At 35.9% G+C, this 15,458-nt stretch overlaps 2 protein-coding genes across 4 annotated transcripts; one reads left to right on the top strand and one right to left on the bottom strand.

Annotated features, from left to right (window-relative positions):
- Positions 1 to 763: 763 nt before the first annotated feature.
- LOC111783965 (trihelix transcription factor GTL1) lies at positions 764 to 3,695 on the top strand. Of its 2 annotated transcripts, none has more exons than XM_023664789.2 (3): positions 764 to 1,463; positions 1,600 to 2,998; positions 3,108 to 3,361. In XM_023664789.2, the coding sequence occupies exons 1-3, from the start codon at positions 1,120 to 1,122 to the stop codon at positions 3,117 to 3,119; spliced, it is 1,755 nt and encodes a 584-aa protein (XP_023520557.2). In that variant the 5' UTR covers positions 764 to 1,119; the 3' UTR covers positions 3,120 to 3,361. The 2 variants fall into 2 exon arrangements, with proteins under 2 accessions (XP_023520557.2, XP_023520556.2); XM_023664788.2 differs by having other exon boundaries at positions 845 to 1,463; positions 3,104 to 3,695.
- Positions 3,696 to 7,664: 3,969 nt separating this feature from the next.
- Positions 7,665 to 14,635, bottom strand: LOC111783960 (uncharacterized). Of its 2 annotated transcripts, XR_015411572.1 has the most exons (11): positions 14,176 to 14,635; positions 13,999 to 14,077; positions 13,750 to 13,844; positions 10,796 to 10,900; positions 10,281 to 10,360; positions 9,626 to 9,716; positions 9,438 to 9,545; positions 9,107 to 9,193; positions 8,438 to 8,506; positions 8,100 to 8,324; positions 7,665 to 8,015 (listed from the first exon to the last, which is right to left on the bottom strand). XR_015411572.1 is itself a non-coding variant. In XM_087117033.1 (10 exons), the coding sequence occupies exons 1-10, from the start codon at positions 14,413 to 14,415 to the stop codon at positions 8,181 to 8,183; spliced, it is 1,098 nt and encodes a 365-aa protein (XP_086973159.1). In that variant the 5' UTR covers positions 14,416 to 14,635; the 3' UTR covers positions 7,665 to 8,180. The 2 variants fall into 2 exon arrangements, 1 of the variants encoding a protein (XP_086973159.1); XM_087117033.1 differs by having other exon boundaries at positions 7,665 to 8,324.
- Between the last annotated feature and the right edge of the window lie 823 nt (positions 14,636 to 15,458).

Here is a 15,458-nt window from a genome sequence, read left to right on the forward strand (position 1 = left end):
AGTCTCTGATTATTCCTCTTTAATTAATCCTCCTTATAATACTATTTTTATAAATCATGCTCATTTTCGCCTTGGAATTTAATTTAATTATAAAAAAACCATTATGTTTATTTTTATTTAAAAATAACCATCTTAATTATTTTACCATTTAAAATCGATTCTTTTAATAATTTAAAAATGGCCAATAATTTTTTAATTTTTTATAATAAATTTTTAAAAATTCACGACTTAAATAAACGACTACATAAGCTTATAAAAGATACGTCTGAAATTTGTGAACCCTAAAATTAAATAATAATTATTATAAATATGAAAACGACCTTTATATAATTATTGTATTTTTAATTGCAAGTTAGAATAAAAATTTAATTATTTGAAAGAAAAAGAGAAAAAAAAGGAAAGTACTGAACTGGAGTGAGGAGGGTTTGTCGATAAATATGTTTTTTTTTTTCAATAAAAAAATAATAAAATAATTAGTTAGAAAGTGAGATAAAATAAAATAATTAATAAAAATAAAAAGCTGCTGTCAACGCTAACCAGCATCTCCTCTGTTGTATCACACGCACATTCTTTTATTTTAATTTTTTAAAATTTTATTTTTAATTTCTCTCTCTTAATCATCATATTAAAAAAAATAATAAAAATAAAAATAAAAAAACAATATCATCATCCTCATAATCCTCATCTCCATTCATTTGTCTGTTTCTATTTCTCTCTCCTCTTTTTTTTTTTTTTTTTTTTGTTGTTCTTGAGTTTCTCTCTCTAGAAAAGGAATTTGTTGGTGCGATGAGAATAATTATGCCTTCTTCTTCTTCTTCTTCTTTGCTGATTTTTTTGTTAATTTGTGTTTGAATATTATATATATATATAATTTTTTTAAATTTTTTTTAAAGAAAAAGAATCGAAATCTGAAGGTCCTTATAGCACTAACTCATAGGAATTCCCTTTCTGACTTCTCCAGCTGTGTCTACTGCTTCTCTTTCTCTCTCTACCTTTTCTCTCTCCTCCTCCATTTCTTCTTCCTGTTCTGGAATTTCAATTCTTCAATTTCACTGTTCTGTTTTTGATTTTACTTGACGGCGGTGGGTTTTGGGATTCCGACGGGTTTCGCCGGAGTTAATGGAAGGGGTTGGAGGTGGGTCGGGATCGGAATTGTTTGGAGTTACGCCGCCGTTGACTGTCGATGTTGTAAGTGATTCTCAGCCAGTGGAAGCTGCTTCTCCGATTAGTAGTCGACCTCCTGCATCGTCTTCGTTGAATTATGAGGAACTCATTCGCGGTGGAGGACAGATGGCGATTGACGACGACGCGCTCGTCGGAGAAGATGCTGGCGGCGGTGGCAGCTCGGCTGGGAATCGTTGGCCTCGTCAAGAAACTCTTGCGTTGCTTAAAATTAGATCGGATATGGATTCCGCCTTCCGTGATGCTACGCTTAAAGGTCCTCTCTGGGACGAAGTCTCCAGGTAATTAAAAGAAATGATCATGAATTTATAAGTAATTGATTTTGAATTTGGTTCGTAATTTTGGTAACCCTTTTGAATTGGGTTCGAGTCTGATTGCTAACCGTTTTGAATTGGGTTGGGTTGGGTTGGACTGCAGGAAGCTCCGGGAAATGGGTTATGCTAGAAATGCGAAGAAATGCAAGGAGAAATTTGAGAATGTACAGAAGTATTACAAGCGCACAAAGGAAGGGCGAGGAGGGCGTGGAGATGGGAAGACGTACAAATTCTTCACGCAGCTTGAGGCGCTACACAACGCCGCATCACAAAACGTGGCATCATCGGGCTTCGGGATTAGCAACCCAACACCAATCTCAGCCGTCAAAATCTCACAAACCCCAATGGGAATCTTTTCTCCGCCGCCCACCATCGCCGCTCCAATGGGTGTCAGCTTTTCATCCGACACCTCATCTTCATCAACAGAAGAGGAGGAGGAGGAGGAGGAGGAGGAGGAGGAGGAGGAGATGGGTTTTGACGTTGAAGGAGAGCCGTCGAGTGTGGCGGGAAGTAGCCGGAAGCGGCGGCGGAGAGGGGCGGTTAAGGGAAAAAGTGGTGGGCGGAGGAGAAGGCATAAGATGATGATGGGGTTTTTTGAGGGTTTGATGAAGGAAGTGGTGCAGAAACAGGAAGCTATGCAACAGAGATTCCTGGAAGCGATTGAGAGAAGAGAAGAAGAGAGAATGATTAGAGAAGAGACATGGAAGAGGCAAGAAATGGGGAGATTAAGGGAGGAGCAAGAAAAAATGGCTCAAGAACGGACAATTTCTGGGTCTAGAGATGCGGCCATAATTGCTTTTCTTCAGAAATTCACAGGCCAAACCATTCAATTACCGTCAGTGAATATCTCTCCTTCAGCCCCACAACAACACTATGATCTGTCAGTGCCTGTCCCTGCGCCCACGCCTGTCGCTATGCCACTATCCCCTGTCCCCCCACCTCCGCCGTTCAAAACCCAGCCGCCTTCAAATACAATGCCATTTATGGATCACCCAATATCAATATCAAATCAGGAAAGCAGCAGCCATGGCGGCCGGGGAGATGGCCCTTCAGAACCCATTTCTTCAAGATGGCCTAAACAGGAAGTTCTAGCGCTAATTAAGCTGCGAGGTGGGCTTGAATCAAGATATCAAGAAATGGGTCCTAAGGGCCCTCTTTGGGAAGAGATTTCAGCTGGAATGAACCGATTGGGTTACAAAAGAAGCGCCAAAAGATGCAAGGAAAAATGGGAGAATATCAACAAATACTTCAAGAAAGTTAAAGAAAGCAACAAAAAACGCCGCGAGGATTCCAAAACTTGCCCCTATTTCGATGAACTCGACGCTCTTTACCGGAAAAAGATCCCCACTGCCGGTGGTTCTGACGGTGGCGCCTCCTTTAGCGACACCGCCAAATTACAACAAACCCACATCCAAATGCCTCATACCACACCCGCTGAAGAACAACCACCACCACCACCACCACCACCGCCGCCGCCGCCGCCGTCACCACCACCCACAAAGGTAAATCTCGTTAACCCATTAAACAAATCATAGCTCAGTCCTTACAACGACCTTCTTTTAATACATCTATGAATGAATTCCGATTATATCGTTTTGCATTTGAAGCCAGAAGACATTGTGAATGAGTTGATGGAGCTTCAGAACCTTTACGATGTCGATCAAGTCGACGACGAGGACGATGACGACGACGACAACGACAACACCCGAGAAGAAAAGAGAAGGAACATGGATTACAAAATGGAATTTCAGACAAGTGAGTTTCAATCAATGGCGGTGGTTCAATAATGATCTCGAAACAAAACAAACCCATATCTGAATTTTCAGTTCCATTTACACCAAAACAATCCTAACCCATTTTCTTCACCATTCCTTCTAAGATGATCATATGAATTTCTTTCCAAAATTCTCAATCACTGTTTATTTTATCATAATTCTTATAAATTCATGTATTAAATTATTTGTGAGGGGGAAAATAAAGAAACTCTCTGAATTGGAGTCAAGAATCAGTAGGGATCTGAAGAACAAGAACAAGAACACATTGATTCAGCTCGTGAAATTGGGTGAAAAATCCATTAAAAAATGCTCAAATTATGTTGAAGATTTGTATTATTTCATTCTTTTGGGTGAATAATTTGTGATATTGTTATATGTTTTGTAAGTTATCTATGATAATAAATGTGGGTCTCAGTTAAAGGAAGGTAGCAGCTTTAACAAAGATGCTTAATATATATATATATATATATATATATATTATATATATATAGTGGAGAGAGAGGGGCATGTGATATACACACACAATTCCTTTTGTAATCACATGTAATGTCTACTACTTGCTTCCACATTCTAATGTCTCCCCAAAACATATTTTTACATATACTTTCTTTTTTTTTTCTTTTTTAAATCCATGTGTTCGTGTTTTTATTCCGTTCCCAATTAGGTTAAATTACAAGTTCGAGCTTCGAGCTTGCTTAATAATATTGCTCTGTGTCCGAGCTTTCGAATCTGAATGACCTCTACATTCCCCTACGTCATGACTATGTTATCTACAGATGTCTATTTAAATTTCCCTGCGTCATGACTAGGTTACCTAAACGAGGAATAGAGGGGAGAGCAGAGAGATATTTCTCTACGTAAGCTAAACGACGACGGAGACAGAGAATATATTCTTGTAATAGTTCAAGCCCACCACTAACATATATTGTCCGCTTTGACCTAATACTTTTCGTCGTCAGCCTCACAATTTTAAAACGTGTCTACTAGAAAGAGATTTCCACACCCTTATAAAGAATGATTTGTTTCCTTCTCCAACCGATGTGAAATCTCACAATGTAGCCCTACTCATAATAGATAAACAAATATATATATATATATATATATATATCTTTGGGTATCTACTTGTATTGTCCCATAGATATCTATATGGTGTCTACGAGGAAGCTTTCTCTGTCCTGTCCCATAGATATCTATATGATATTTACTCGTCTTGAAATGCTTCCAGCAATGAAGAATATTCCCAACACGAGTTCTTTTAGCATGACTCTTTTACTAAGAGAAGAGATCACTCACCTAAAATTGGTCAGAACCGAGCATGATTATGCTATTAAAAAAAGAACGTGCATCTTGTTTATATATCAGAGTTATATTTACAAATTTCACAAAAAAAATTTGACATACAATCATAATATTTAAATTATCAATTATATTATTATTACTATCATAGTTATTATTTGACTTTAATTTTCCACATTATAAGTGTCACATAGAATATTACAATCAGACTGTATTTTTGCATAATATATGATAGTTATATCAATTATAAAAAAAATCACTTAAGACTGTATTTTAACACATTCATAATCGGATGATCTCAGCTCATTCATGTAATTCTTTTTACTCGTCTTTACTCAAACGTCACATTATCCTTAAACTTTGCAAGAAACCTCGAGATTACACCATCATATTGAGTCTTATATGTAGTCCAAGGGCAAATTAGTAAAAAGTCGATGGAGTTTAAGAGAGATTACACTAGGGTTAGATTTTATTTGAAATTGGTGAATTGTAAGAGATTTTTTCAATTCTCGGACTTATACGACGTGATTTTTTGTATTAATTTGTTATATGTCGGGATTAAGGTTTAATTAGATAAAATTAAAAGTTTAGAGAGTAAACGGAATAATAAAAAGGGTTTAGGGTTTGACAAAGTAACTAATGATGTGTATTAGATGGGGGAAAACAAATAATTATGCATGGTTAGCTTAAGGAATGTTCCATTCTATTATTATATGCTAAATTTCTATTTGAAAACACTCATTTTCTATGGTATTGATTTCGGGTTGATTTCGGGTTGGGTATATAATGAGTGTAGACTGGTTGGGTTAGGTTTGGACCAACCAAAATTTCGAGTTAGTTTGGTTTGTGACACGACCAATTTGAATAGAGTTCATAATCCAATTCATTTTTAAAAGAATTAAGAATATTTGACGTTTGTAACTGATGTTAGTGATGCGTTGTGACTTGTAAATATTTAATATTTAAAATTTATGAGATTTTAGTTATTGATGCAATATATACGGTGGATAAATATGATTTTTTAAAATAATTAAAACGGAACTCAACAACCCAACTCAACCCGAAAAAATCCAGCCCAAACCCACATTAAATTTGAGTTGGATAGTCTGAATTGATCGAGTTATCATATCATAAGTAGGATCTTTAAACGAGAACTTGATCCCTTAGCTTATACTTGTTTGGATATTATTCTCGAGAAAATCTCGTGGTTCATTTCATATTAAAATTTATCGAATTTTTTACATCAATCTTCCACAATATTTGAACCCTTTTGTTTTGATTGATATAAGAAAATTGAGGGCATAGTTATTGGGTATCAATAATGAGGGAGCTACTTTGAATGCATAGTTATTGGGTATCAATCATGTAGGGTTTATAATATTAGTAGTGCACATGGACTTGGATTTGGACCATATTGGAAGTATCCCTATCCATTAATAATTGTGATGTACTTTACTCCAAACTGTTTCACACTTTCAGGCCTAAGGGACTATACAACTACCTCTAAAATTCTATTCAACGGGGAAAAATCCTTTAAACTTGTCGTTTCGTATCAATTTTTATCATAAATTTTCGGATTATTAGATTAAACCCTAAACTTATTAAAATGTTGTAATTTCATACTGCTCAACACAATTTTTTGTGGGAAATACTCATACTCTTTATTAAAACGAACGGAGAAAAAATTACAAGATCCTAAACCCTAAATTACAAGATCCTAAACCCTAAACACTAAACCCTAAATTACATGATCCTAAACCCTAAACTCTAAACCCTAAACCCTAAATTACAAGATCATCCTTAGAATATTAGTACACTTTACTTTACTTAAACCGCTCTAGATTTGTTGTGATGAAAACATTAATAGAGTAGATGAGTATTTATAATAGAATCTAGATAATTTATTTAAAAAATATCTAATCATTTATTCACCTAAATCATTTTCCTAAAATGTCTAAATTCCAGTTCATCTAACCATCTTTTGAACCATACTCTTTTTACCGCTTTCAACCACTAATTGTAGACTGCATTTTCCAACTCACCACATTGATACTCTATGAAATGAGATTATTTTATTTGTTTCTCTTATTTGGACGCTTAATTTGAAATTGGGCTTTTGGTTCTATTCTTCACTATAAGAAATAATAGATATAATAGCTAATCGAAAACACTACATCTTATTTTTAGGGCTTACTGAAAAATCTCTCTGATGGTTCTACGATCAGTTCTATGTACAACAATGTGTTGAACTACTTCAATATGTCTGTGTGTAAGATATCTAGCATCCGATGTTCGAACTATAGTTATCTACAACTTCTTTATGCGCTCCGTAGTAATAAATTATATATTTCGTTAAGGACAATCCTTCACGTAAATTGTTTTGAATGAGTAAATCAATCCTTTGTTGTGTGGATTGGACATTAATCCTCTCGTACCTACTAATTGGTGAAGTTTGTGAAATTCTCCCTACCGAACACATCAACTTTTTATTCATTTCTCCCATAGAGTCTCGTCAAGATTAAGACTAAACTTGTATTTTTTGTTTCATTGAAATCTTTATTGGTTCTAATCAACACGTAACTTACTTAAGTTTGCCAACCAACGAAGAGAATTTTCAACCACCACTGATGGGAGAAAGAGAGATTAACCAAACATACTTAGCTAGCAAATGATTGAAGTTCAAATATTCAACGGAATAATCCAAGATTAAGTGAAGTTATTCGTCAAGGAATTATCAGCAATTAATATTCCATCATCTCAAGTTTCAAAGATACGAAATGGAAAATTAAGTAAAGAGGGAAATAAGATGAAGAATAAGGCTCTTCAAGATTATAAGTTCAATGTTTTTATCAGTAAGTGCAAGTGGAGAAAATAACACTAAACTTTCAAACTCGAGTTCATCGTAATACGTTATAGGACATTAGAGATTGAGTCATGTAGCACAACTTCGGTTGCTTACCAAATTCGACCCGACGAATCATTAATCTTAACATGTTATGCCTTATTGAGTGCATATGACCACGACTTCCCAAGATGGTGCAACCTGTTACTCAATGCTACATCTTGCATCCACAAAGCACAAGATAAATATTATGTCTGATCCAAAACACTACAGAATGTTTATTAAGATTTACAAGTTTCATGGTACAAAGATCATAAGGGAAGAACATGGGCACAAAAGGAAAAATGTGATAACACTCAATTCTTACATTTTGCCATGCCTATCAGAAATGAAAAGAAACAAAAACTTAGATGGTGAAAACATCCAAACAGTCGCTTTCCTTATGAATTAAATGAGATAACGAACCGAAATTGCAATAGGAAATTTAAAAATATCTCTCACTAGCTCGTAATGAACTGCAATAGAAAAGAGAAGAACGTTACATGGGTAACAGGAAAATGAGCCTTGCGTTTAGTAGCACGTCCATCAACTTCTCCAGGGAAGAACCTACGCAAGACCAACTTTACATGATAAAATTGTATTGAGAGTCAAAAACGAAGATGTAAAAAAGGGGAGAAGGGCAATTCTCACAGGTCAGCTTTGAGAAAACAAATCCAAGATCTGGAAAGGTGAAGAATAGATCCTACAAGTTAATACAAGTAATCCTATGCATTAAGAACTGGTCTGGGCCAATTCCTGCTTGCTCTTGCTTCTTTTCATCTTTGCCTTGAATCTTGATTTTACCATTAAGGTTTGCACTGTATTTGCGAAGTTCCCGACCGCCATTACGACCAGAAGGAATCCACAAAATAACACCTGCAACGGACATTTATCCATCAGTTTTTATCCGAACATGTTCACAATCTTTTTCTGTACGTTTGAATATTATTTTGAATTAAAACCAGTAGAAACAAGAAGCAATTTATCACCTGCCATTCAGGAACCACGCCAACCAATGCAGTCTTGAGGAGAAGTAATCCAACATATGCCTCAAAGCCCTATTGAATACTCCACGTATAAATAAATTAACATATTACTAAGACATATTAGAGTTCTATCATGTAGCAAGTGGCCATACAGATTACGACTGTCAAATGCCCTTCCCCAAACAAAGATGGTTTACACTGACCAATATAAAACCACCGTGCCACCGTTTGTAGTAAACAGTAAAAAGCAAACAGTTAAAAATATACTAAAAAATCTTCAATTAAACCCATAACATCCTGGGACTTGAAATCTAAAAGTTTTACCATCTCTACTTTCGAGTATGTTTTATATGAAAAATTATACTCCCACCTTTTTTTTCAAGATTCTCTTAGTGAAGAGTAAAAACATTGAATAGAAAGAAATCAACCAAAATAAAAGTACGTAATATTTTTACTAAACTAAAAAATTTCTAATGACTAACTACGACTTAATGGTAGTTAAATAGGAAAAGAGTTTTGCCAGTTTGAATTGACTAAAAAATTTCTTAAAACGTTGAGAAATTCTGCATTTACTGCAATGAAAAATCTACGTTTCACACTTTTTATTTTGTAGTGTGTTCATCAACTGCCATAAAAACTTTGGAAGACGGTGAAAGTTGAGGATTAACTCACCTGTAAGATAAAGAGTAAAGGACACAGTATCAATAGTTGACCATCCACACCAGCTGTTTCTCCCCAAACGACATCCATTCTCTTAGCCTAATAATAAGAAGAATAAACAGGGAAATCAACATATAGATAAAATGACAGAACAAGCAACCACCAAGTATAAAACATAAGCATAATTCCTCAATGTTTATCATCGTGCATGCCTCATCAGATGTTTAAAATTTTGAGTCCCTTGGGTAGGGATAATGAGCTCCAGTCATCGAATGAGATGCAACGAAAATTAGAATATATTGTTAAAAAGTTGAATGTACATGAATGCAGTATCAAACTGCACCTTTCCAAGAGCAATCCGAGTATAAAGCCTCTGACGCTGATATCTATTTTGTAAAAGCATTGCAACTCCTTGCATCATGGCCCACTGTAGGAAGAGTTGTACACCTCTCTGGAGAAGAATTGAACCCGTATAGTTAATCTAATGCATAGAGTATGCATGTGTTTAGCAAGTAATAACAATTGAAAAACCTGCTTTTGGGCACAATTTGGCTGTCCTTTGATCTCCCACGTAAGACTAACAAGGGCCATAATCATAGCACAATAGTGATGGTATATCCACCTGTAAAATCATGACTTAGGAACCTCAGCACAATGTCTGTGGAACTAAGGGATCATATAGCATGAGTGATGATCACTCAACAGCAAAAGCATAATTACAAACTTTATCATAATGTCTGTGTATACCAAAGACACTATAGAAACATTGATGCAATACAAATCCCATCCACTAACCCATATTGAAGATATAAAAATAATTTTTTTTAAATCTATCGTGGAACAGACATCGTTGTGTCAAGCACCAAACGTAATCCTTAACTTATAGCAGATGCAATGACGTTAGAAAACATGCATTGAAAGCTTTCCCATGACTATATTTTTCTTCAAAATTGCTCATCAAAGAGAATCCTATTCCACCCTTTTTGCTGGATTTCTTTCACCTTTGTGGAAAGAAAAGAGGTAATTTTCAGGGCTTTTACATAGGAAGAGTGGGTTCCAAACATGTTGATCACAATCATCTGTAGTAGTTAGATGAGCTTTACTCTCTTTTAGAGTAACCTTATAATACCATTTTAAAACAAACCACTGAACATATCAATGAAAGAAAAAGTTGCAGTGCACTTACCAAGAACGAATATCACTTCCATTGACTCTTAGTATGTTTTCACGCAAAGACAATCCTGTGTATAGGAACAGGAGCCACGCCTAGAAAGAAAAATGATGTGTCAAGAGTTTAAATGAACCTATAAGCTATCTCTCAAAGCATCGGATTCCCATTAAGAAGATAAGCCTAGAAATGTCAAGAGAACAAGATTTCAAAAATTACATGGAAATGAAATGGGGAAAAACTCATTTCGCAAAAAAGTGAGGCTAAGATATAAGTGAGGCAAAAAAGTGAGTTTAAATGAAAGAATGCAAGGGGATACCAAAATGAAGCACACAAAAAGGGCGCCAATCCAGAATATTGATTTCCAAGTAGATACAAACAATTATGTTTATCTGATAATCACAATGTATTTGCTCCACAGTCCCTATTACCAAGTAGGAGACTTGAAAACTTGTACACAATTGAATTCATCATGTAACGAAACATTCAATTAGAGAGAGCAAGAGCAATTTTTGGGGGGAAAAAAAAAATACCTGGTACAGTTGAACTGGAAATGTAGGCAAGCATCCATGCCAAACCCAGCCTCTTAGAACAAGCAGCAGAGATGGGAAAAAAAGAAAGAGAAGAGCAGTCCTATCCTGCTTGAAAGAGATCACTGTGAGGGCACCTCAAGCTAAAATAACATAGAATTTTACCAAAAGAAAACAATCCAGTTTGAGAATATCATAGAACAAAGGAATAAATCCTGACTAAGAATCGGAAAAAAAAAAAATTCCCGATAGCACATAAGTATGTCAAGATTCCCCAAGTTGAGAACAATATCATGTAGTAATTACTAAAGAAAGAAGATTACAAACACCAAGAAGTTGCTCGACATTTAGCTACAGCCACTCGCTCACACCACTCAGTGCAGTTCCTCATCATTATAATCGCATTCGTCTACAATGGTTTTCTTTTGCCTCTAGACTTGATTCTACATAGAATTTGAACAAAATTACTCTTAGTGCTGAAGTCCAGCACCCATGAGATGTTGAATTTTTTAATAAGACCTGCCAACATTTTTAATCAACAAAACAATGGAAAGTGATTTATATTTTCACTTCCCCTCTAAAATCTTCTAGTAAAATTGTCCATCCAACTGCAGTTTGGTCCATTGCAGAGGGAAGCATAAAATTGAACATAGAATTCTACCGCAGAATTAGGAGAAAAGGGAAAAGGTAGGAAGATAAAACTCTCCAAGTCCCTACAAAATTTCCTTCGACTCTATGATAGTTAGCTGAACAGAAGATGTGCTCTAGAACTTAGATATACCCCTAGGAAATCAGAAGTCAGCTGTGTAACTATCAAATAATTACTGACAAGATGGTATAGCTTTGCATAATCAGTAAATTTCATTGTGCTGGTAGGCAGAGTTGAAAGGCTGTAAGGTGTTCGTTCATCTCATTAAGGACTTCTTGAACAATTCCCATCACAGAAGCCCTAGAATCACTTTGATATGTCTCCCTTAATGATTTGTCTTAATAAAAATTGGTCTGGTAACCAAAATGAGAGATCGATAATGTACTGCTTGAATTTGACAGGAGGAAAGCTATAGTTGTAAGTTTATAACCAGACGCTACGTCAATGAACTCTTGGGATTAGTGTTTTTTTTTTCAAATGAGAAACTAGCCTTCATTATGACAGATAAACTTACAAAAACAGAAAGCCATGAAAAAAAAATGAAGCCAACAAAAACACTCTTAAGAGGTTACAACTATTAGGATCAATAATATCAAAAAATTACAAAAGATTTTTGTAGAGATACCAAAAGGGAGGCCTTCAACTAAGACACTTATTTTTTTTTATTTTTTTTTTTTACAAGAAACAGCTTTTCAGTGACGTATGGAAAGGAAGAAAAAAAGTTAAAGGATACAAGTTCCCAGTGGAAACAAAAAAAGATGATACGAGAAGAAATAAGCCTAAAAATACAAGAGGATAAAACAAAAATTCTCCTATTTCTCTCTTACACAAGGGGAGGCATTCAACTGACACTTTCTGCAAACATCCTCCGAAGACCCCTTTTTAACCTAAAAAATTCTCTTATTTCTCTCTTAGCAAAGGATGCTGCCTGCCACAGAATCACCCTTCATTACTAAATGGTGGGTGAAGAAGCAACACCTCCATCAAACGAAAAGGAATAACTCCTCTATCACCTCCATTAGAAAGAGAAGGGTGGAGAGGCACCTTATCCCTCGGTTCCACAACCCCTACTACTAGATGAGTTGATCCACCTAAATGTCTTGTCTTTACTGCAAAGGGAGCTACTCCATGTATTGCTGGACAAAATTTTCATGAATTTGTTTATCTTAAAATCATTTTTGTGGCTAAATACAGAATTTGATAACCTAATATTTTCTCCTCGCCTATGCTGCTTATTCTAGTAAACAAGGAATTTTTTTTTTCTTTCAGCAGTACCTCAATATAACACGATTGGTGTCAACCTAAGACTAAATATCTCCAGACTTCTACGAGATTTTTGAAGTGAGTCATCCTCGGGATTTAATCTTCCATTGCAGCAAATAAAATGTAAGACTGGCTAAGCAGACAAACATGTAAGTATGAGATTTTAGGAGCAAGTTCTAAAAGGATCAAGAATCCAAAATAGTAAGTCACCAAAATTTGATAAAACAATCTCCAAGAAACATAATAAGCAACGTCAAAAAGTCTGAACATTATGGATTAGAAAGGAATCTCTAGAACTTAAGAGTCACGAAAAAGGATCAGGGCATACAAAAAACTTTTTTTTTTGTAAGAGTCAATTTCATTGATGTTTGAAATCAAAAGGGATTAAGGCATACAAAAAAGAAGCCGAAGAAATTGCATAAGAACTTCCAATCGAAAAGAACAAGATCAAGATCACAACTACAAAAAGACCCTGTCAACGAGGTTCAAAGGAGGCACTAGCCGCCTCCCACACCTCATCCCCCAATCTCTCTACCTCTCTAAAAACTCTCTTGTTCATTTCCAACCAAATACCTTACAAGACAACAAAGACGCTTGCTTGACACATGATTTAATTACTCCTTTCGCAGAGAGTTTAGAGGACATCTATTCTTCTCTTACTGTAAATTTTATTCTATTAATGAAATTTTGCAACTAACATAAAATGGATACGCCAGACGAAGGGTAAAATTAACCAATCAGGTCCATCTGAAGCTTCATCATGCAAATGCATTGAAGAAAGAATGTTTCAATCAGCTGTTGATGGCTGTTGATCCTCAAAAGGTAGACTATCAAATACAGATGTTTCAAGTAAAATACAAAAGCGAGCAAGAAAATAACTCTTATAACAAAGCACTAATTTCTAAGAGTTGGAGGCATTCCATAGCCGTAATAGTTGAGCAGTATCGTCAAGGTGCAAATTACAACATGCAACAAGGGGTAGCCTCTACGACTAAAGGGAAAAGATGTGAAATTGTTCAATACAAATAGTAATAGAAATTCGTACTCTGTAACTGTTATACTCCTCTTTAACTTTAAACTGCACATCTTTCCGTGAGGCACGCACATTAATAGGTCCCAGAAACATCTGCAAGAACTTACCTGCCATCAAATTACATACTCAGACAGTAAATGCAGGAAGAAGCAAACGGACGCTAATCCTGATATTGTCCTTTCATTTCCTAATCCCATGGTTCCCTTAAAAATGAAATACATCAATTCAAGATCTCTAAATAACGAAGGAAAGGACTCTAACCCTGCGGCTTCCCAGGAAGAAACGATGCAACCTCTCCATCGACCATCATACATCTAGCTCTCTGCAAGTCATCTTCCAGCTGATTCATCCAAACAAGCGGAAAAATGAATCGATCCGACGATTGCAGAACGAAAGATTTCAAATCAAATGCGTTTCGTAATTGAGAAAGATAAGCACCTTGTCAGCAAGCTTGGAATCCAAAAGCTCTTTGGAGAGAAGCGAATTGAGTAAAGAACGAAGACGACGAATGGAAGATTCAAGAGACAGAGCACTCTGGCGGAGGGCCTGTTCGTCGGTGGCTGTTTTAGAGATTAGAGAAGCAGCCGAATCATGCAGCTCCTTCGCCTGCTCCACCACTTTCCCAACTTCATCCTCCACATTCTGCAACGAATCGGTTATGTTCTCGGTCTCCACCATATCTCTCCGCCCTTGAGATGATGGTGAACTCGATCTTTGTTGAGGCTGCAAGTCCCCAATCTTAAAAGAGGAGAAGAAGGCGAATCTTGAACACCACCGCTTGAGTAGCTAAGTAGAGAGAGATGGGCCTCTCTTCTTCAGACGATTCACGTAACCTTTCTCTTCCCTCTCGCGCGCGCACGCTTAATCTCTCCTTTTTTCTCTCTCCTTTTTTCTCTCTCCATTTTATTCCTTAATGCTTTGTTCTTCCTGTTCTTGTTTTAAACAACCTCATCAGGTTGAAGGTAAATAAATTTTGGTATTTAATAGGTTCGCTCATTGGCTATGAGATATTAGAAACTTCCATATTTAATATGTTCATCATCTATGTTAATTACCGAAGATAAGCTAGCTAAGTGTTGCGTATGCACTCTTATAGGATGTTACGTTATGAAAGGAAGGAGGTATGACTTATGATGGGGATCTCATACATCTTCTACGTCACATGCATTAAGATACTTCCCTGATGGATGCGTACATTACAATACTAATGTTAAGTCGTAATATTATGTGGGCTTCTTTCCGTCCGTGGTTCTGACAATGTGAGCGTGCGCTAGCTGAATGACAGGTCTAAGGGATACATATACGTTTGTCTAGTGAGCTCATGTGCGCGTATGTGGACCATGAGTAGCTAAGGTCGTGAAATGTTTTTACGAAGAGGTAGATCACACTGTGTTTCATTTCTCAACCCCAATAGTATGGTTACTTACTGATTATTTCTTAAAATACTCAAGTCATGTGTTGCTCTTATATTCTAGGTAAAGATCTATTTCAACCGGGATGAAACCTAACCCATGAACAACCTTAATAAATTGTGATGCACATTCAATCAGAATCTATCACATATCTTGTTTAGCCTATAAAAGGAATCGGTCATCGTTTGACTATAAAGGGAGACAAATTATGGTTGAAACGCCAGAAAAATGTTGATAAATTAATCACTATTCACCATATATAAGAAGCATGTGAGTGAGAACAAAGCATGTAGATATGTGAGAATAATT

Source organism: Cucurbita pepo, chromosome 13 (assembly GCF_057944985.1).
Source record: "Cucurbita pepo subsp. pepo isolate OVF chromosome 13, ASM5794498v1, whole genome shotgun sequence".
Lineage (NCBI taxonomy): Eukaryota > Viridiplantae > Streptophyta > Magnoliopsida > Cucurbitales > Cucurbitaceae > Cucurbita > Cucurbita pepo.

Bases quoted from the DNA above. Each gene is read 5' to 3' on its own strand.
- LOC111783965 (XM_023664788.2), top strand. From the start codon at position 1,120: ATGGAAGGGGTTGGAGGTGGGTCGGGATCGGAATTGTTTGGAGTTACG. The intron at 1,464-1,599 runs GTAATTAAAAGA...GTTGGACTGCAG, and splicing joins CTCTGGGACGAAGTCTCCAG to GAAGCTCCGGGAAATGGGTT. The intron at 2,999-3,103 runs GTAAATCTCGTT...TTGCATTTGAAG, and splicing joins CGTCACCACCACCCACAAAG to CCAGAAGACATTGTGAATGA.
- LOC111783960 (XM_087117033.1), bottom strand. From the start codon at position 14,415: ATGGTGGAGACCGAGAACATAACCGATTCGTTGCAGAATGTGGAGGAT. The intron at 8,507-9,106 runs GTGAGTTAATCC...AGTATTCAATAG, and splicing joins CTTTACTCTTTATCTTACAG to GGCTTTGAGGCATATGTTGG. The intron at 8,325-8,437 runs GTGATAAATTGC...TGTCCGTTGCAG, and splicing joins GCGTGGTTCCTGAATGGCAG to GTGTTATTTTGTGGATTCCT.